This window comes from Mesoplodon mirus (genome assembly GCF_964341445.2).
Source record: "Mesoplodon mirus genome assembly, chromosome: 12".
Lineage (NCBI taxonomy): Eukaryota > Metazoa > Chordata > Mammalia > Artiodactyla > Ziphiidae > Mesoplodon > Mesoplodon mirus.
The window spans coordinates 7486556-7507807 of NC_138988.1; the positions used below are offsets into that span (position 1 = coordinate 7486556).

At 54.9% G+C, this 21252-nt stretch overlaps 2 protein-coding genes across 23 annotated transcripts in view; both read right to left on the bottom strand.

The window, feature by feature from the left end:
* The window catches only part of OGG1 (8-oxoguanine DNA glycosylase), a gene marked incomplete at its 3' end in the record, with an annotated part of 40405 nt that extends 38028 nt beyond the window's left edge, over positions 1-2377 (bottom strand). For 7 of the 15 annotated variants that reach the window (XR_014295426.1, XR_014295427.1, XR_014295428.1 and 4 more), the window contains exons 1-2: positions 1058-1456; positions 489-736 (exon numbers count right to left, since the gene is read on the bottom strand). Coding sequence is in view for 9 of the 15 variants with exons in the window: in XM_082637386.1 (XP_082493512.1) it covers positions 489-736; positions 1058-1194 (385 nt within the window). The other 8 variants (XM_082637389.1, XM_082637383.1, XM_082637388.1 and 5 more) reach the window with 7 other exon arrangements.
* Positions 2378-3316: 939 nt separating this feature from the next.
* Positions 3317-20267, bottom strand: BRPF1 (bromodomain and PHD finger containing 1). Of its 8 annotated transcripts, none has more exons than XM_082637776.1 (14): positions 19880-20267; positions 17361-17969; positions 12202-13161; positions 10958-11120; positions 10070-10201; positions 9566-9694; positions 8457-8766; positions 7809-8129; positions 7203-7487; positions 6545-6692; positions 5619-5755; positions 5398-5516; positions 4890-5044; positions 3317-4163 (listed from the first exon to the last, which is right to left on the bottom strand). In XM_082637776.1, exons 2-14 carry the CDS (start codon positions 17957-17959, stop codon positions 3980-3982), a joined length of 3642 nt encoding a protein of 1213 aa, XP_082493902.1. In that variant the 5' UTR covers positions 17960-17969; positions 19880-20267; the 3' UTR covers positions 3317-3979. The 8 variants fall into 8 exon arrangements, with proteins under 8 accessions (XP_082493902.1, XP_082493901.1, XP_082493900.1 ...); XM_082637775.1 differs by having other exon boundaries at positions 7809-8126; positions 9548-9694; XM_082637774.1 differs by having other exon boundaries at positions 9548-9694.
* Positions 20268-21252: the final 985 nt, after the last annotated feature.

Sequence of the window (21252 nt, forward strand, 5' to 3'; positions counted from 1 at the left end):
CCAAGGCACCAGGGTATCCCAGGGGAATGAGGGACAGCACTGTTAGAGAAAGCAACACCAGAGCTCTCATTCCTCATAGCATCTTGTGAGGTCTGGGTTATCATCCCATTCCACAGATGAAGAAGCCACAATGTAAGCACTATGAGGGTGGGGATTTGTTTCTGTTTTGTTCACTGTGGTATCCCCAGTCGCACAGCTGATGCTCTGTAAACATGTACAGAATGAATGATGTCACCAGCCCCAGATCACACAGCCAGGATTTGGCTCAATATCCTTGTCACTCCACTATGGTGGTCAGCAGGACAATAATAACAGTAATAACAATTACTATGTGTCAGGCACTATTCTAAGCACTTTACATGTCTTAGTTTCTTTAATCCTCATAAAATCCTATGAGGTGGATATAATCCCCATTTTACAGATGGTGAAACTGAGTAACCTAACCAAATCACAAGCACCCCAACCCCTGCCTCAGACTCTGTACTCACCTTGGAATTTCTGAGCCACCTCTTGAAAGTGGGGGTCCACAGAACTCCAGTGGTGATACAGCTGAGCAAGGCTGACATCCAGCTGGAAGTACTGTCGCACGGCCTTTAGCTCTTCCAGTGTGGGCCTGCCAACCCGGCCCTTATCCCCTCGGTACACAGTGCAGTAAAGATGCTCCTCAGTCTGGGTCAGTGTCCATACCTGGTCGTCCAGCACGCCACTCCAGTGCGCAGGGCTTTGCTCCCTCCACCTGACCCCCAGGCACAGGGCAGCCCTAGCACTCAGTTTCCCTGCCTGCACCCTTTGGGGCCCTCCCATCTTATAACTGCTCCATATACAAAACTGACTTTCAAATTGCAAAGTAAAAGTGCTTTCTTTTACATCAATTATATCACGTAATCCTCGCAACAACACTGCGCAGGCTTATTACCTCACCTCCACTTTATAAAGCAGGTAACAGGGTCACCACCCGTGCCTCAGTCTCCTCTTTTGTACTATGAAGTTTCTTCCATCACCCCCAATGCACCCCAGGATCTGCCGTGCCGAGGAGCCAGGAGCCAGGGCCACTCACCGGAATGACTGTCCAGAAGCCAGAACTAGGTCCAGGCGCAGCTCAGAGCGTGGACAGGGGATGGAGGCCCACAGGGCCGGGACGGAGGCTAGAGTGCGATGTCTCATGCTACGCTGCAGAAGGGAGCCGGCTACCATTTCCACGTCAGGCTCCGCCCCATGATGCCCCCGCCACTCAAAGCTGCTCTACGCTCCGCAGAGACCCCGCCCCAAAGGTCACGCCCCTCTAGGCCTCGCCCACCAAATGCTAACCTCTTAATTTGATTATTTAAGGCCCGCCCAGTTTTATTTAATTTCTCCACTCCCCACAGGCCCCACTCCTTACGGTCCACCAACGCTCCGTCCCTCCCACTCTGTCCCGACACTCCCGTCCTTCCTCCTTATGTAGCCTCCCCCGCCCTCCACAGCCTCCGGGCGCGCACCACAGTCCCCACTGTCCCAAACAGCTGCCGCGACTTTGGGAAGCGCGCGCAAGCGCTCTCTTCAGCTTTCTCCGGGGTCCGACCTCTCTCACCGGAAGTACGGTTCGAGCCCGGCTAATTGGATCCAGAGGTAGCCAATCCACGGAGCGTTAAGAGTCGCCAATGAGAATCGGGCGTGGCGGCGGGTGGGCGGGCCTTTCCGTGGCGCCGCCGTGGTTGGCGCGCGCTGGGCTAGCGGCCCGCCCTTGGGCTTTCCTCTGTGGGTTTGGCTGCACTCGGCACGCCAGTGTGTCCCATCCCCTCTCCGCAGGGTCCGGGCGCACTGTGCGACCTCAGGCCCCAGTGCTCACTGCCTGATCTTCTCAGAGCCCTGGGATTCCTCAGGGTCTGCCCGCCCACAGAACCAAGTCCTATCCCTCGCCGTCCTTAAGCGCTTCTCACCGAGCCTCTCCGGGCTGATCCTCGCCGATCCTCGCCCTCCTCAGTCGGCCTCCCCTGAACCACCCCCTCACTGAGAATCGCGCCGGAACGCAGCTCCGGGCCCGCCGAGCCCCTGAGGTGTCTCCACGGCGTCTGGCTCCCGAGGATTCTGGAACCGCTACCCACCAAGGGCTTGTCCCTGAGCCTCGACGCTGTAGGCTTAGGCCTCCTCACAGACTTCCTCGTCAGAGGCCTGCCTCCTCGGACTGTCCCGCCGGGCGCTGCCCGCTGGCTGCCACAGCTGCTCCCTCCGTCTAGGGCCTTCCTCCGCAGCACTCCCTCAGCCCCGCCCAACGGGGCCCAGAGAGGCCACAGGACCACCAAGTGTGTGGCCCCCGGGCAGCCCCGGCGCCAGGGTCGGCTACGTGGCCCAGCAGAGCTGTATCATGTAACTCCTTACCTTCTGGAGAAGGACACAAAACGCAGGGACACAAGAACTGCCTCCGGGCGGTGATTCTTGGTTACTGTATCTGAGCCACCGTAAGGGACAGACCGGCAGCGGCTTTATCTGTGTCCCTCTTGCCACAGTTCCTAGCAGCGGGGGCTGTGAGCCTGGCAGCGTCTCAGTTCCGGGCTTCAGGAGCCACAAGGCCCTGGGGCAGCTGCTTCCTGGGCGTGTCTCCTCTGCAGGCACGACAGCCCACAGGTGCCTAGTGCTTAGAGGGCATTTCCTCCAGCGAATGTTTAAATTGTAAGAGGAGGTGTCAGGGTGGGGAATGAAGAGTCCCTCTGCATTCCTGCTCAGCCCCCAGCTGAACAGGGGAAGAAGGGTCACACAGCTATAGTGACTCTGAAGCAGCACCCGGACCATCCAACTGGCAAAGGACTCGAGGCACCTGCAGTTCACGAAGGAATGGCCGCTGGACTCTTCCCGTCCAGCCGTTGGGCGTACTGGTTGCAGAGCCAGCTTGGGAGGCAGGCGCCTGTTAAATGCTAGCCCTGCGACTTCCCAGTTGTGGGAACTTAGGAAAGTTCCTTAATTTGTCTAAACCTTGGTGCCTTTGTGGAGATAACTACCCTGTCATTAGCTTTCCCCGTAGTTATTGCAAGGACTGTACAAAACTGTGTATGTAAAGGTGCTTCAGCACAGGGTCTACCACTCAGTGAAGGACATGGGGGAACGGGAGCTGTCATACTGGGTTGGCCAAAAAGTTCGTTTGGGTTTTTCCGTAAGATGTTACAGAAAAACACGAACGAACTTTTCGGCCAACCCAATATTATCTTTGCTGTTGTCTGACAAGTGCAGCAGGCACAGCAGCCAGCAGCCACTTGGGCCCAATTATTCACCATCCCCGAGGAACACAGCCTTGCTTTTGCCCTGGCAGAAGGCAAGAACCAAGAATTCCAAACAGACCATGTATTTTCTAAGAATCAATATATTTTCTTCCTTTGAAATAAATACAAACCAGTTTGAAAGGTGGGGGAATCTATGGGAAGGAGGGACGTGGGGACAGGCCCCAGTCTTTTTTTAGTACCAAATGACTCTGGCGCGACCCGGAAACGCAGTTACAAATGAGAATAATTTAAATTCTCCACTATTTACAGTATTTACAACAGCAGGGGAGGGGGGTCACCTAGTGCCCCTCTTCCGGGCTGGACAGACATCAATCTCACTGCTAGGCTGTGCAGATGCCAGCTCACCTCACCACCTCAGGGGCCTCAGGCCACTAGGCAGTTAGGGGTCCTCCTGGCACGAGTAGGCAGAGGTGGCTGGATGGCCTGTTTTACGCAGCGTCCTGACCGTGGCCCACCAACTTGCGCTGCAATGCCATGAGGTCTCCGGAGCTGTCTGGCCTGCGGGACCTCCCCTCTCGTTGCGCAGAGCCCTCGTGGGCCCTTGGAGTGTTCTGTACAGTCCAGCTGCACTCAGGGCGGGAGGGACCTCCCCCACCCAGCTTCCCCTGAGACTGGCCCCAAGACCAGGAATGAGTCAGTGCAGAGGCCGGTGCCACTCCAGGACCGTGAGCAAAGGGGAGGAGAGACGCGGCAGGGCACTGTAGGCGGGGCTGTGCTGGACAGTATCAGTCACTATCGCTGGTCTCACTGCTCTGCTCGCCCTGCACCTTGCTGCGGTGCTGCAGAGCCCTGTGGTAGGCGATCTGTACTGACTTGCGGATGTTGGATTTCCGGCCCTCCAGCATCTTCTCCTTGTCAAGGTCCTGGTTCACGCCCAGAGGAACCAGCTTAGTCCTGGGCAGCCACTGCCTGTAGGACGAGGTGAGAATCGAGTAAGTCATCTCTTATCTCTGGGGAAGCAACAGGCACCAGCCTTCCTCACTTGTTCATTCCTTCAAAAACTCCTCCTGAGTGCCCCACTCTGGGCCAGGCTCTGGTGGGAATTAAAGAAACCAAGAGATGCAGTCCCTGCTCTCCAGAAACCACTCACAGGCTAGTGATGAAAACAGCCCAGTCATCGGTCACAACGGGGTAATCATAGGGTATTTATGGGCACCAAAAGGAGCCTTGACCTACCCTGAAATGGGTACCATGTCCAGTGGGCTCCAGGCAGACTTAACTGACATTAAACATCCTCTGCAGACAATTCACAACCAGAGACTACATGTGTGACGGAACAGGGATTCAGAACCTGAATGATTATGCCTGCTTTATCCCCATCTTGTCACCATGGAGGCAGAGGCGGGAAAAGTCAGTCTAGAAGCCGCCTTAGTCTGGGTGGGGAGCCACCCCCACATTTGTCACAGTCACTCACGGTCCTTTGATTTCTAGCTACAGCTGTCTGTCAGCTGCTGCCCGCTCAGTCTCTCAGACTCTTGGTCAACACAGCCCTTTTGCTCAAAGATCTAAGTCCCTCCCCCACTGATTAGTGACAGCTCAGGCTGTCTGTTGCTGGAGTTCCCTGGCAGCCTGCCCCGATACCGAGGGTTGCATCTGTGGCTATGAGTCACATCAAATGCTCCCCTCCTCCCTTACCAGGTTCGCTTGTTGTCAAAGAAGAGGACGAGGTAGAGATGCTCTCGGGCTTCCTGGGTCATCTGTTCCCCAAGTTTCAGCACCTCCAGTGGGGGCACAGGGATGGGAACCCCATGGTGGAACATACCTTCCCGGGGCATCTTTGGATCAATGATCTAAGGGTGTAATAAGACCTTGGTTTAGTTCAGTGTCCTCCTTCCCAAGGCTTACCCTATCCAAGAATTTGGAGACTACATCTGAAGTGGGAACAGAAAAAGGTTATCACACTCCTAGGGCTGCAGTGCTCACCTGTGGCTTCTTCCCATGCTGAACTATTTCAGAGCCCAAGGGGCAAAGGGAAGAAAAAGGGAGAGATGGAGAAACTAACCAGGGAACTCTAAGTGTCTATCTGCCAAAGACTCCTTCCTGTGCTCTGCAGCTCAGCAGAGAGTAGGAAAAGTCTGCTACTTTTGAGCCTGTGTTCTGGGGTTGGAAGACAAGGAATGTGACAAGAAAAGTGGAAGCCTACCAGAGCTGGGTATGATGGATACCCTCGGCATTTGGCCCACACCAGGTCCAGAGCATCCAGCGGGGAGTCCTCATCCTCTGACAGCCAGCCAGCTCCCCGGCCCAGACTCTTCCTTACCACTTCACAGCAACGGGAGAGAGGGGGCGGATCAGCAGTCCGGGGTCTGGCAAGGCCCTGACACTGGGCCCCCAGAACCCCTGGCTTTGGGCGGGCGTACTTACTGCTGTGGCCCACGCCGCGGCCAGTGCCCACGGAGTAGGCCTCGTTCTCAGTGCCTGAGGTATCTTCACTGCTGTCCTCTGGGAACGTGCCCCGAGAGAAGGAGGGCTTGCCCCGGCCTTGTTTTGAAGGCGTTGTGCTGTGGACAAAAGGGCAGCTCAACTCAAAGGAGGGTAAGAGTGGGGAATGGCATGGTGGGTATCCTCCCTTCTTTAAGCCCCTAGGGTCTAAGATGTTTGGAAAGCAGACGCTACTTGAAGAATTTCAAACTCAAATGCCCTCAGGGACTTGGGGGTGGTCTGACTGAAGTGGGCTGGATATGGCAGTAGCAATGAATGCATGCGCCCGTCTTAAGTCAACAGTGGCCAGAATTGCCAGTCTGATTTTTTTTTGTTTTTGCGGTACGCGGGCCTCTCACCGCTGTGGCCTCTCCCGTTGCGGAGCACAGGCTCCGGACGCGCAGGCTCAGCGGCCATGGCTCACGGCCCCAGCCGCTCCACGGCACGTGGGATCTTCCCGGACCGGGGCACGAACCCGTATCCCCTGCGTCGGCAGGCGGACTCTCAACCACTGCGCCACCAGGGAAGCCCGCCAGTCTGGCTTTTAAAGAGACTATAGAAACTGGGAATTTTATATGGCATTTCCGAATCTTTTTTTTTTTTAATACTATGCTGGCCAAACAAAATGTCTGCAGGCCGAATCCAGCCCTCAAGGAACCAGTTTATGCCCTCTGCTCTAAACCATCAGCTTAGCACAGGGCGGGCCCCTCTGTTTCATTATGGTGACAGGCGCATCTAGTCCATTTATCGTGCAGAGACCCTTTGGTTTGGGCCGTCTTAATCTAGGCTAAGATGGCTGCCGCCCCGCCCCCCACAGGGGGGTCCGGAAGGCCGTCCCGGAGGCGGGTCTTGACCCGGAGGACTGGTACCTGGTCCGGTCTGAGGCAGCGCTGCTGCTGCTACTGCTGCTGGACTCAGAGTCCGAGCTGCTCCGAGGAAGGCTGCAGTCATTACGATATACCAAGAAACTCTTCTTTACTGGCTGGTTTCCACCGCTGAAGCCGTTGGCTGGTAAGTCTTGGTTGGAGGGAGGGGGGAAGGGAAGGAGTCAGTCAGGAAGATGTAGGTCAGAGATCTGCTGGGGGTAAGTGGGACTCAGAGCTTGGCTTTCACTTCCGTGCTGGAAAACTCCTCCGACCTTGGCCAGCAGAGCCAGCTCTGGGCAGTGTCCACCACAGCTGGCCACAGCTCTGCCCCACCCCTTGCACTTCCCTTGGCAGTTACTGGCCTTAGGACACAAATGGCTTAAAGGAGATTCCCCAAGGAGGATAAGAAGAGAAAAGGTGAAGTGATACAATGGAGTGCGGGGTGGGGTGGGGGGTGGGCCCTGGATGGGAATCTAGCTGGGTCAGCATCTCTGGGCTTCAGTTCCCCGTCTGTAAAATGAGGGAATTGAATTAAAGGATTCCTAAGGGCCCTTCTAGCTCTGATATATTATGGGCAAATGAAGGGGTAGGTGGGAGTTATATTGGGAAGGATGGCAGCTTTGCTCACTCTACTGGGGGGCCGGGTGATGGTGACGCTCACCCATTGGGGGGTCTTCTGTGGATTTATCACTGTCGCTGTCTGAACTCGAACTGGGCCGAGGGCTCCTACCCCGCTTGCGCTGACGCAGGGAGCCCATGATGGGGAGCTGGGGGGGCCCCACAGGACTGCCTCCGTGGCTGGGGGTCATCTGGCTCTCCCGGTTTTTGGGGGGCCGGCCCGGCCTCTTGGGCGGTCCAGCTGTCTTCGGGTTCTTTTTGGAGAACAGAACTGAGGTTCTCCTGCCCACCTCATGTGCGGGGGTTGAGGACATGTTGGGACCCAGGCCTGGAGCAGAGAAAGAGAGAAGGAGAGTCGGTGAGGGGCCTGATGTGGGAAGGGCATACGTCCAGGGTAGGCCCTGGGTACATAGGACCATAACTCCAGCTAGAGTAGGGGAGATAACTTGGGGGGCATGGAGTTGGGAACATTGTCTCTTATACAAATAGCCAGAGAGGCAGCTAAGAGGCCCTTGACTGGGGAATGAGGGAGAAAGTGCAGCTGGCTGTGCATGAGGGACCTCTGCCTGGGTTATGGCAGGCACTGAGTGTGTGCTGCAGAGTCAAAGTCTGGCTGGCCTCGGGGTCCACCATGCTGCGGGGTTCAGACCTTTGCTTGTCTCCTGGCTGCTGCTCTCCTCGGCGGCACTGTCTGTCTGCCCGTCCTTGTCACAGGCTGCCGGGTGGGGTGTCAGGCTGCCCCGGCTGGAGGGGCCATGCCGCTCAGGCCCATCCCGTCCAGTTTCCCGCTGGTTGGCAAGCTTGCGCCGCAGTGCCGTCATCTCTTTCTTGATCATCTTTGCACGCCGTGAGCGGCCCACGCTCTGCTTACTGGCATTCACCTCATCCAGCCGCTCGAGCAACAGCTTCAGCTGCTCTTCCACTGGCAAGTGCTTCTGGTTCTCCAGCAGGACCAGCCGCTCTTCCTCTGCTGCCAGGGGTGGGAACAGGGAGGAAAGGGTCAGACTCAGGGCAGTCCTCTGGGCCCCGTGAACCTGGGCAGGCAACAAGAAACCCACTCTTCTCCCCCTCTGCTTCTCACCAGGAACAGCTGTAAAACAGTAGCACCGAGATATGGAATGGCAGGGATTGCTATCCATTCACCCAATCTGGCTTCTTAGAGAGCATTCCTGGGGATAGCCTGCCACTGCTCAGCCTAGCTGCTTCCTGCCTACACTGCCTGCTCCCAGGAGGGGACTTTGGAAAGCTGTTCATCCCTGGCATTGGCCTCTATGTGGAGGTGTGACTTATCACCCACCATCTTCGGTGTGGTGTGAGGCCTCGTCTCCAGCCAGGCTGTGGGGGATATGCATGCCCGTCTCAAAGTCAATGCCCATTTTTTCTGCCTGGCGCCGGGCCTGGCGGAGCACAGCACCACCCTGCTCACGGAGCCGCACTGCTGCCCGGTAGAAGATGGTATCCTTGGCATTATACTTGAGGCAGTTGCTGACGATGAGGTTGAAGTCCTCCTCAAAATCATCAAAGTTCAGGTAGCGGTAAGCCTCCAAGTTCTGCTTCATGGTGAAAAAGTCCATAGGCTTTTTGATGTGGTCTAGGTAGTCAGGTACCTGGGAGAACACGGTAGGTGTAGCTAAGTGGAGATACGTTCCGCATTCCCCCTGAGCCCCTGTTCCTAACAACCTCCCTTGAAATGCATCCAGCAACCTCCTCCCACCACAGTTAGAGGCAGGCATACAGCACAGGGGAAAAGAAAGCCGGATTCTAGTCTTGACTTTACTAGTCACAAGCTGTGTGACCTTGGCAAGCCTCTTAACCTCACTGGGCCTTCTTTTCCTCACCTAGAAAACAGTAATGAAATTACAGCCAAATCTACCTCCTAGAGCCATAGGAGGCTTTAGTAAGAAAACGACTAGGGGGTCCTCTGGAAGTAACGCCACCTTGCGTTCCTATAGCCCTGTTTACTCATCATTAAGACGTATAAGGAGGCTGTTGCCTCAGGCCTCTCAGTTTATACCTTTTAGAGAGAAGAGTCTGCCAGTCAGGACCTAGGGCTTCAGAGATGGTCCTTTAGGTGCTGAGCCTTCTAAATTCTCCGTTCTAGGGTTCAGCACCCGGAAAGTGTCTTCCTGCCCTGGGATAATTCATTTGGCAGACTCAGTCCCTGCCTCTGGGGAAGGAGTGCAGATTGCCTCCCATTCTGGGCCCTTGGGATATGACAGGGACAAGACAGAGTCCAGGTGATGCATGTGGCTCCAGTTCATCCTGGAGCCCCAGAGCCACCAGCCCCTCTCTTCAAGGTCCCCTCCTAGTCCCTGGCCCAGACCTGCAGCGGGGGTCCATCTGGGAGAGGAACAGAAAGAAGGTGGAGTGAGGGGAAGGGATTCTTACTTCGTCCAATTCGGTTACCTCAGACAGAGGGACCGGCTCGCTGAAGATGTTGCCTGTGTCCTTCTCTTGGAGCTGCTCCAGGGTTTTTCGGAGGAGGATGAGGAAAGGGGTCAGCTGCATCTCCATGGCAATCTGCTGGACCTTGATCTGACACACATAAAGGCCCAGTCAGCCAGGCCTAGGCCAGTCCCTTGGCAGAGAGGTCTGAGGAGATGGTTGTAGCTGGTATGGGAACTCGCCTTCCTTCCCACCCCACACAGCTCGGTGTACTTGACTCCTCTGGACTTTCCCTTCCTTGAGCTCCCAGCACCAGCTACCTGCATCAAATAATTTAGGATTCCGTTCATACTCTCCTGTGACATTCTGCTTCCGGTGGGCCTGAGAGCAAACTGAGCTCAGGAGACCTGACTCCCACATCAGCCCTGTTGCTTCTTGGACAGGTGACACATACTTGTCCGTGTTTTCTGTTTTCCTGGGTCTGTTTTCTCTACTGTAAAAAAGAGTTGGCCCAGGAGCACTCACCGTCTCCCTTTTGAGTTTCTCCCGCTTGCGGATCAGCTCCACCAGCAGCCGGGCTCGCTCCAGGTCATGCCGAAGCCGCTGCCAGGACTTGAGCTGTTCTTTGAGGGCCCAGTTCTTGTCCTCAGAATCTCTCTGAAGAGGCAAAAAAGGGATCAGGAAATGATGAGAGAGCCAGAGGAGACGAGGACCCAGGAAACTTGGGTCAAGGGCAGGTAAAGCCAAAGGAGGGAGCACAGTGATTTACTGGTAGGCTCACTAACTAACTGAAGTGGAAGCTGCTCAACCCACGTGTCCCCTAGGCCCAGCACAGAGTCAGTGCTCAGTATATGCTTGCTGTGAATGAACAGATGAACACATAGGAAAAATGCATTAAAAATAATCTGTAATGGGGCTTCCCTGGTGGCGCAGTGGTTGAGAGTCTGCCTGCCGATGCAGGGGACGTGGGTTCGTGCCCCGGTCCGGGAAGATCCCACATGCTGCGGAGTGGCTGGGCCCATGAGCCATGGCCGCTGAGCCTGCCGATCTGGAGCCTGTGCTCCACAACGGGAGAGGCCACAACAGTGAGAGGCCCGTGTACCGCAAAAAAAAAAAAAACAAAAAACAAAATCTGTAAGGATTTCATCCTGAGCTTGCTTTGAGGCCTAGTTTAAAGGAGGAAATAGCCCAAGCCCTCAGACACTGGAGACTACAGTCACAAATCTCTGTCCTTGGGGACTTCCCTGGCGGCCCAGTGGTTAAGACTCTGCGCTTCCAAGACAGGGGGTGCAGGTTCGATCCCTGGTTGGGGAACTAAGATCCCACATGCCGGGTGGTATGGCCAAAAAAAAATCTCTGTCCTCGTCCCCCTGGCACTAGTTCCTAGAGCCCACAGGGAATCTGACACAGTACCCCGACTTGGTCACAGTTCCTCTGAGACTGCAGGTGTGTCTGCAGGCGACGCAGCAGTGGGACCCCATTCCGTGACTGCCTCTTTAGCGTCCAGTAGCTGTGCAGCCTCTGCATGAACTGGCTCTTCCTTTGGATGGTCAGGCGGTTAGTGATTTTACTGAGCCTGGGAAGCAGGAGAGCAAAGAGAAAAACCTCTTGGGCCCTGATTTTCTTAAGCAGAACAGTGGTCTCTGGCTAATAAGAGTTTCTGAGTGGGGCTAAATAGGGAATAAATCTATTGTCAAAAAGGCCTAGGGGCTTCCCTGGTGGCGCAGTGGTTGAGAGTCCGCCTGCTGATGCAGGGGACACGGGTTCGTGCCCCAGTCCAGGAAGATCCCACATGCTGAGGAGCGGCTGGGCCCGTGAGCCATGGCCGCTGAGCCTGCGCGTCCGGAGCCTGTGCTCCGCAACGGGAGAGGCCACGACAGTGAGAGGCCCGCGTACCGCGCAAAAAAAAAAAAAAAAAAAAAAAAAAAAAAAAGGCCTATGACACTGGGCTAAGGCAAAGAAGAGCAAAGAGAGCTGTCAATGGCAACTCAGCAGACAGGAAGCCAAGCTCCCAGCTCTAAGCCATATCCATAATTCTGTTCACCAGTGGGTCAGGGAGCCTGGCCCCTAAGACTGCTCTTGTCACTGCAGCCCAGAGTACTATTTGACCCTGGGATACTCAACTCAGACTGAGCCTGGGAAGGTTTTAAGATGAAGTACTATTGTACAGCAGTAAACTATAGGAAATCGACTAGATAGCACGAGAGAGAGTAAAAGCTAACTGATGACTGCAGCCCTCATTTGGACTTATCTGTGGCAGTAACCATGTCACAACTCCTTGAGCGTATCCTTCCCCCTTCTTCATTCCATTCTCCCTTCAGAGTCAGACCATTTCTTCCACTGTGGCTGGCAGCTATTCCATCCTCTTTCTCACTAACTTAAACCACCTCATCAAAATGGAAGGCAGTTTAAAACACAGGTTAGGTCTGCCAGATAAAAGCTGAAGTTTCTGGTTCATAATGTAAAAGCCAGGTGAACCGCTAGAGCTCATCTCTTTTGATATGTAAAAAAAACAAAAACAAAAACAAAACCCCCAAAACTTCTATGCAGCTCCTGATAGGAAGAAGATACCCCAAGCCTGTCACTCCACTCAGGGGGCTGTCAGTCTCCAACAGGGCTTCTTCCCTCAACAGCCTGTCCACCTGCTCCCCTCATACCTGTGTGGTGGGATGCAGGGCACAGACACGACGGGTGCTGCTGCCCGTTTCTCTGCCAAGATCTTCCGCGCCTTCTTCATCTTGATCCGGGACTTGGCCTTGGCCTTCTTGACCTTCTCTGAGCTCCAGCTCTTCCCCTCCTCCTCTTCCTCCTCCTCCTCCTCCTCCCCCTCGCTGTGGGACAGGGCAGGCAGGCGGCGTGCTGAACCTGGAGGTGTATGGATGTCGCAGTAGGCAGTCTTGCGGACGCTGAAGGAGGTGCCATTGGCACCCGTCTCCCGCACAGGCTCCATCTTCATGTAAAGGCCGGCCTGCTGGGCACATGTCACATGGAAGGCTGTGTAGCAGTTGGCCTTGTGGCACTGGATGCAGGCCCCTGAGCCCCGCTGTTTGCAAATGTAGCAGGTCAGCTTCCAGCGAGCTGGCGGGATATGCTCGATGCTGTCGATAGGCTCCAGGAAGACCGTGTTAGCGAAGCAGACCTCAGGGATCCAGAGGGCACACACCACATGGGCCCAGCGCCCATCATCTGTCTGCTTGAAGGCACCACCCTTGTTGGGGCACAGGGCGCAGTCCACAGCACGGGAGGGTGACTGTAGGCAGCGGCGGCACAGCCACTGGCCTTCAGGGATGTAGGGGACACCGTAGCACTCCTGGTGCACAGCCAGGTTGCACATGTCACAGAAGAGGATGACATTGCTGTTCTGGCACTCACCGTCGTTGCAGATACAGCACACGGCATCCTCGTCCACTAGCGCATTGGGGTCGCCTTTATTGTGGCTCTCAAAGTAGGACTCTTTCTCCAGCCGGTCCATTAAGTACTCAAAGATTTCCTGCGGAATGGGACTCACACCCTCCGTCTTCCGCCGCTCGTTCATGATACCCAGCCAGATGTAGTCCTCCTCATCCATGTCATACTCCACTTCCTCATCCAGCTCTTCCGCCGACTTCTCGATGTACCTGCAGGGCACACAGGCAGCTCAGCACCAGAAGGTTCAGATTTCCCCCCTTAACGACCATGGGTTACATCTGCCAAGCACTCACCCTATTCCAGGCCTGTGCCTCTACATCCGTGTTGTCTCACTCTATCCTCCCCTTTACCCCAGGCACTCCAAGTCCTATATCATGCTTATTTTGCAGAAAAGGAGACCTTACATTTGGGGGGGTTAATTCACCTGCCCTGGCCCTCTTGTGAGAAAGTGGCGGAGCTGGGATATGAACCCAAGCATGCCGATTTCAAAGCTCGTGTCCTAGCTGCTACACTGCCTCCTCTGAGGTGCGGAGGCTCAGCCAGACTCCTGAAGGATGGGGCGGCTAGGACCCATTACGGGGGTGGTCCGGGTGATGGTACAAGGAGTCAGCGGAAGGAAGGTCCTCAGTTTTCATTTGCAAATCATACATAAGTTGTTTTAGCACCAACTGGCTATGTCCTGAATGCAGCTGCTGTTAGCTGGTGCCAGCATCAGCTCAGGGCTCCCTCAAACTCTAGGTACTCTTTGCTCTCTGCATAGCCTTGGAAAGTAACAGTCAGAAGAGCTAAGATTTACTGAGCATTTACTATAAGCTAGGCATTGTGCTAAGTTACGACATTTAGTTTCCCCATAGCCATAGGGTCCATGTTTTTACTGCCCTCACTTTATAGATGAGGAAACTGGAAGCTCTGAGAAGTTAATTCACTGCCCAACACAGAGTTCACACCACCAGGAAGTGGCAGAGTGAGGATTCAAACTCCTCTTCACAGCACTCAGTGGGCCAGCAGGACTGCGGCTAAGGATCGCTCCAGGTGGCTGGGACACAAAGCAGGCTCCCCACACCCTTGCCATGCACACTCTAGGTGGCCTGACCCTGGTGTTGTAAAGCTACAGGGAGCTACAACGGAAAGAACAGGGCTTTGCCCTCTAACAAACCTGGACTTACATCCTGGCTCTGTTACTTTCTGGCATTCAGGACATCACTGCCCTTTTCTGAACCTCAGTTTTCTTTTTATTTATTTATTTTTTTGCGGTACGCGGGCCTCTCACTGTTGTGGCCTCTCCCGTTGCGGAGCACAGGCTCCAGACGCGCAGGCTCAGCGGCCATGGCTCAAGGGCCCAGCCGCTCCGCGGCATGTGGGATCCTCCCAGACCGGGACGCGAACCCGAGTCCCCTGCATCGGCAGGCGGACTCTCAACCGCTGCGCCACCAGGGAAGCCCTGAACCTCAGTTGTACTGAGGACAGAATGAGGATACTACTACTTCCTCCCAAAGACGTCAGGATTAAATGGAATTACAGAAACAAATGGGCTAAATCAAGTGGCACACAGCAGGCCCCAGATAAATGTGAGTTCCCATGCCTCCCCTCTCCTCTCCACAGGGAAATGTGGCTCTGGGGGCTAGAGCAGGCCAGGCAAGCATAGGTTCCGGAGCCATGCTGTGGATGACAGCAGGCGAGTGAGCTGATCTCTCTGGGCCTCGGTTTCCACATCTGTAGAATGGTGATGCTAACTTGAACCTATTTCATACAGCTGTTGTGAACATTAAATGAGTTACTACAGGTAAAGGGCTTAGAACAGTAGCTGGTATGGAGCAAGCACTCAATAAATGTTAGCTTTATTATTAGTTTTCCTATAGATCTGCCCCACCCTGTCTTGCGTTATAACTGTTTTTGTGTCTTAACTCCTCCACTATTAGATAGAGGCAAGAACCATGCCTGAGTCACCACACAGAAATAGGTGCTCAGTGTTGTTCCTTTGAAAGACACTTAGGGGGTGGAAGGGAGGACAGACTAAAATACCGTGTCTATCAGAAGCAACTTCTTCCTTAGCCCTTTACCTCTTCCCCAAGGTGAAGGCAATGTCCTCATCCTTGAAAAAGGGTGTGGCTCAGGGCTAGTGTGAAACATCTGGTCCCTTCCAGGCCTTGGCACCAGCTCTCCTTTTCTCTGCCACGACACACGTGACATTATGTGATGGTGCATAACACACTCCCACCGTGCACCAGGATTACAGGCCTGGCGCAGATAAGGTAGGCTGCATGTCACGTACAATTCCTGACACAACAGCTGACACTCCACCCTCCCCGCCTCAGGAAAGCATACCAGATGTGAGCAAGAGCAAGTGGCGTTATTACAGAGATGACCTCAGATCCTCTTACATTTATATAAAAAGTAAATCATTTCCAGAACAGGCAGTTCTGCTAACAGTAGTAACAAATTACATGCAACACACCTCCCAACTGATTGCAGTGCACCAGCTGAGCGCTGCTGCCTGGAGAACAGATCTGATCCCCCGGAGGAAAGAGTGAATCTGAGTGGAGGGATGAAGAAAAGGAGCATAGGAGCTGGGCTGGGCTGCCTACTGGAGCTAAGAGCACTGAAGAGCCATTAGGAGAGAGGGCAGGCCCAGAGAGGGGTCTGTGTGTTGGGAGGTGGGCATGGCAGGCAGTACTAACAGACAAGAGAGACAGTGGAAAGCCAGAGGGAAATGCAGCTGGGCTGAACAGATGGAAGGATGGAAGAGAGGAAGAAGAGACTGGCTAGCATGTGAACAGCGGTGAGAGGAGAGTGACACACTGGGCCAAATTACTTGAGTTCCCAAAGATTTGCTTTTAAAAAACTGAGCTTTAGGGCTTCCCTGGTGGCACAGTGGTTGAGAGTCCGCCTGCCAATGCAGGGGACACGGGTTCGTGCCCCGGTCCGGGAAGATCCCACATGCCGCGGAGCGGCTGGGCCCGTGAGCCGTGGCCGCTGAGCCTGCGCGTCCGGAGCCTGTGCTCCGCAACGGGAGAGGCAACAACAGTGAGAGGCCCGCGTACCGCAAAAAAAAACAGAACAAAAAAACCCACTGAGATTTAGTATAACATCACATGGGTTTCCCTGCTGGTAAAAACTACCTTTCATATAAAAACCTCTACAACAAGTCCTTGTCAGAGATCAGGCTTTCTGATTAGCTGATACCAAAGATGGCTCCTTAACTAACTCACCCAAATGCCCTCTTTGACTTGGATGCCAAGGCTCTAAGAAGTTGTACACTTGGCTTTTATTCCATCCTTCAGCTGGGGTTTCTGTTCGTAATTCCACCACCACACTTCCCCGCTCCTTCATTTTCTACCTCAAGTTAAAGGAATTTAGCCTCATGCCTGCGACTTTTTAAAAATATTAATTAATTAATTAATTAACTTATTTTTGGCTGCATTGGGTCTTTGTTGCTGCACGCGGGCTTCTCGCTGTGGTGGCCCCTCCTGTCGCGGAGCATGAGCTCCAGGCACACAGGCCTCAGCAGTCGTGGCTCACAGGCTCTAGAGCGCGGGCTCAGTAGTTGTGGCGCACGGGCTTAGTTGCTCCACGGCATGTGGGATCTTCCCGGATCAGTGCTCAAACCCGTGTCCCCTGCATTGGCAGGTGGATTCCCAACCACTGCATCACCAGGGAAGCCCTATGCCTGTGACTTTATTAGGAGCCACTGTGACTAATTTTTGGAAGGAAGTGGGGTGCTAAGAAACAGTTAAATGAAACAAATAAAAGGGTCATTGGAGGAGTACAAAACATAGGCGATGAAAATACTGCTTACGCAGGCTAAAGGACGGGTGACAACAACAGAACAAGTAATGGGAAAATTACTTCTTTAGATTTACAAACTGATTTTATAACCTTATGAAATCATTGTCCCTAGTCTTGTACCTTTAGGCTAGCAGAGGAATGTTATACCTACTCTGCACATGGGGTCACTGCAACACCAAAAGCTGGATGCCTTTCCCAAGATCACAGAGTGATGGAGTAGAAGGAGTCAGGAACAAAAAATGGGACCTTTTGATACTGTGGAAATAGTGCAGCTTTGGAGTCAGAGGAACCTGGGTTTGTCAGCTACCTACTGACGTGTGACTTCTCGGAAGTCTGGTCCTTTTTCTGGACCGTGGTTTCCTCATCTGTGAAATCGGAACAATACCTACCTGAGTGAGTTGTGAGAATAAAATAATGGAATGCCTATAAAGCACCCAGTGCAGGGCCTGGCATATGGCAGTGTAGAGGAAGTGCCATCATCATTAGCTGGGGCACTTTTCTGCCTTGGCAGGACCAGTGTGCTTCTGCTATGCTTTACCCCTGCCACTTCCTATCACCTATCATTGACTCCTGAGCCCTGCTTGACCAGTTTTCCAGAGTTGGGAGGTGGAGGCGGCCTTACCGGTAATAGGAAGTTGGCCGGGGCGGGGCATCAGGGGTATCCTGCTCCAACTCCCGGTATACCACCTCTGGCAGCTTGGGAGTGGTGCTTGCAGAAGCATTGTGGTGATGGTGATGGTTGGAGTCCTTGCGCTTCTCCTTGTTCTTATGCTTGCCTGACTTGGGAGTAGCAGCCGGTGTCTCAGTGTTCTCCTTATTGCTGCCGTTCTCAGGGGCCTCCTCAGGGGCCTCCTCATCTTCTGACACCACATCCAGGTTGTCAAAGATGCTGATGCGGTGGACGCGGCCGTGCAGGTCCACCTCCACCATGCGCTGGGCCTGTGCGTAACTCATCACCTCACGGCTGGGCGACTGGGATACCTCTGAGGGGGTGGGCGACTGCTTGTTGGCTGGGCGTGACTGGCGCCCCTTCTTCTTGTGCTTTCGGAGTGGAGTCTGCTGTGGGGGCGGTGGGTTGTCATGGTCATAGTGGTACAGGTGGTACTCAATACCACTGTAACTCTTGTAGACCTTGCGGCAGGTCTCCACGGGGCACTCATACGGTGGCTTAGTTGCCCGCAAGTTGTGGCAGAAAGTCTTCACGTCAAAGTCCACCCCCATGCTGTCACATCTAGAATGTACAGATCAGTTAGCACAGGCCCAGGGAAGAGCTCCTGGCCACCCACTCCACTCTCTGCAGCCCTCCCTCTCCCCAAGGGTCCTGGCCAGCCAACCTCTACAGCAGCTCCAAATGCCCCCTCCTCCACAACATGGCCATAGTCTCGGCCTTATCACCTCTTGCCTGATCATCCTGCTCTATGTCTCAGTTCTTCTAGCCTAATCTCACACAATGTGTCCAGAACGATCTTTCTACCAAGTAGAAATGATCATGTTAGTCTCTTGATTAGAAGCATCCTGATGTTCCCCACTTACTTCAGGATAATATCCAAATTCCTTATGATGATATCCAAGGTGCTCCTTTCACTGTCTGGCCTTAGTCCTCCTTTCTAGGTTCTTCTTTTCACCAGTTACAGCTGTATTTCTGTCTAACCAGGGCAACCTGCCAGTCCCTGAATGCTACAACCTCTCATTCCTGCAAGATGATCTCTATTTAGAATGCCTTCCATCCTCCCTGATTAGTGAGCTCCTACTCATTCTTCAAAACACGGCTCGAATGTCACTCCTGTTATGCTTCTTTGTCTCTCCCACGGAGAGCTGTGTTTCCACAGCATTTCATCCTCACCTCCACCATGGCATTCACCACACTGGACGTTCTCTGTCTCCTCCCACTAGACTGGGAGCTGTGCAGTGCAGACACCAGAGCCTATCCACCTCTGTATCCCCAGTACCTGGCATGTAGTGTTGTTTTGGCCAATGAATAAATAATCTGTTGAATGAATAGCTAAATGAGGGGATCACCAGTTCTGGAGCTGAGATGGATGAAGGCTAGTGTCAGCCCATGCAGAAGCTTGAACAGGTAGCCAATGATTTGGTCCTGGACTCCAGCAGAAATCACTGGGTTACAGAAAGAATTAGTTAATTTCTGAGGCCTTTACGGTAAGCCTATGCCCTGGCCCTGGGAGTGGCACCAGGCCCTAAGGGTACAAACAGGAACATGACAATCCAGGCACACGCAGCTCCATGCTAGTCCTCAGAGCCCTCCCTTCCTCCTCTCCAGTGTTCCTGGGTGAGTGGAGACAGCAGATGGCACCAGCCCCCAGGAAGTCCAGTTTGGTCAGAGAGACTGTCCCAATTTCTCCAGGCCTAGCTGAGTGCAACAATTTAACTGTGGTCTTGGCACCATTCCAAGCAAAGCCACCCTGAGCTCCCTGATTAATAACGGTCCTTGTTGGCTCCTCTCCGGCCACTTAACCAAGCTAGTGAGCTGCTCCAGTCTCTCTGTCAAAGCCCCAGATTGTCATATCAGTAAAACTACTCCTTAAACTCGCCCCTACTTCCTACCTGCAGCTGTCTTTAAACAAACCAATCAGAAGCACAAACAAACTCTCCTCTTTCTATGATGAGTCCCTGGTGAACGCTGCAGCTCTGCGGCCCCGGCTCCCTAATCAGCACAGAAACCCCCAGCAAACGTCCCGCTGGGACTCAGAAACAGAAGCACTGAGGAGAGACAAGGCAACTTAGACCCGAAAGCCCGTGGGGAGGGCCCCAGCCCAGGGGTATGGCGGCGGCATCTGCCCCAGGCGCTCCGAGGGCTGGAGGAAGTAGGGGCGGAGGCCAGAGGGATTAGGCCGGGCCCGGGCGGTGCCCGCAGCCCTCTCCCGGATGCGGCTACGTTTCCCCTTTGTCGAAGTGTAAAAAGTTAAACAAGGCTCTTCTCCTGCCATTGGCCCAGGCAGCCCCAGGCAACCCCGAAGGATACACTGTTGCCCGGGATGCAGGCTGTGAGCGAATGCACTGTCAGTTCTCCGGGCTGGAGTGGCCCGAGGGTACTCGGGCTGGGCAGCTCAGTGCGCGCCCCACGAAAGTAGCCTACCCCTTCCCGGCTGGCCACTCCCGCCCTGGTCCCTGGCCCGCACTCACCGGCCACCTCGAGTCCGGGCTCATTGCCGAGGGCGCCCGCCGGGGCTCCGACCCCACTAGGGGAGGCCGGCGGGGAAAGACGGGCCGGGGATGGGGAGCCCCAATTCCGGAGACTGCAGACCTCGCCACCCCGACCCCCTGCCGCCCCACGCTCTGGCCCGGCTCCCTGGGATTCCCGCGCTGACCCCTGCCGCTCCCAGTCCCGCCGGCGCCCCGGTCTCTCGACTGCGGCGGCCGCCGCCCCTTAAGAAAGCCCCTCGGTTGCCCGGTCTCGGGACCCAGCACCGCCGGAACAATGGAGGCTCCCGGAGGCAGCGCGGGGACGGCAGCGGCGGAGACGGTGGCGGCAAAGGCAGTGGCAGCGGCGGCGGCAGCAGCGGCGGCGACGGCGTCTGCGCAGGGTAAACGCGACGCCGCAACGCTGCCGAGCTGCACTTTCGCCACAGATCCCCGCCCGCCCGCTGAGGCTCGAGAAGCCATTCTCTGGGATTCGGAAGGGCCCCTGGACACCCTACATGGCTTTTCTAGCACCTCCATCTTAGAGTTGAGTTTCTGGAGACTGAATTTGCGGTATTCGGGGTCCGGAGTGGTGGGGCCGTTTGTAGCGAATCTGCGGCCACGTACTGTGAGCGCGGACTGGGCGTGAGGAGCCCGCCCTTCTCCCTTCCCCCTCTGCCTCTCTCCCCCCTCCTCCCTCCCTCCCTCCTGCTGGCGCCGCGGCTGCGGTAGGGACCTGGCCTTGGTCTCGGAGGAAGGCGGCGAGGCGGGGCGGGAGCCATGGGGCGGGACTGGGGGCAGGGCCAAGAGCAAGAGGGACGCGGACTGGAGCCTAAGGGGGACCCGGAGTTATAGGTAGGGGCGGGGCGGGGCTGGAAGAGAATAAACCAGTCTGCGGGGCAGGGTTTGCGGAGAGTGGGCGGGGCTATCTGTAGAGCAGAACCCCAGGAAGGAGAACAGGGGCTGAACGGGGGGTGAAGCGTGGGACTAAACAGAAAAGTGGGCCTCAGAAAAGAAAGGGCGGGGCTTTGGGTGGGCCTGGAACTTGGAGATGGGAGAAAGGATATAGCTGGGAAAAACGATGCGAGGCTGAAGGTAAAGGGTGGGGCTTGGAAAAGGTAAAGGGGCAGGGCTGGAGAAAAAGGTGTGAATCTGAAAGTAGCGGCCTGATTGGGGGTGGTGCAGAAGGCTGGTGGGGCGTGAAAGGGGTTGTGTAAGGTAAAATGAGATTCAGATGCTGGAACCCTGTAGGTAGGCGGGGAAATGCTTCATGGCTACGGGTTGCCGGTTGGATGATAGTGTCAAAACAGAGCTGCTTTTAATGTGACTGGGCCGCTTAGTGGCCATGTGAACTTGGGCAAGTCGTTAAATTCTTC

What these genes read in the sequence shown, in the direction of transcription:
- BRPF1 (XM_082637770.1), bottom strand. Translation starts at nt 17,959, where the DNA reads ATGGGGGTGGACTTTGACGTGAAGACTTTCTGCCACAACTTGCGGGCA. An exon ending in CGGCCAACTTCCTATTACCG is followed by an intron (nt 13,162 to 17,360) that starts GTAAGGCCGCCT and finishes TGTGCCCTGCAG; the next exon opens with GTACATCGAGAAGTCGGCGG. An exon ending in AGGTAACCGAATTGGACGAA is followed by an intron (nt 8,767 to 9,547) that starts GTAAGAATCCCT and finishes GTGTTCTCCCAG; the next exon opens with GTACCTGACTACCTAGACCA.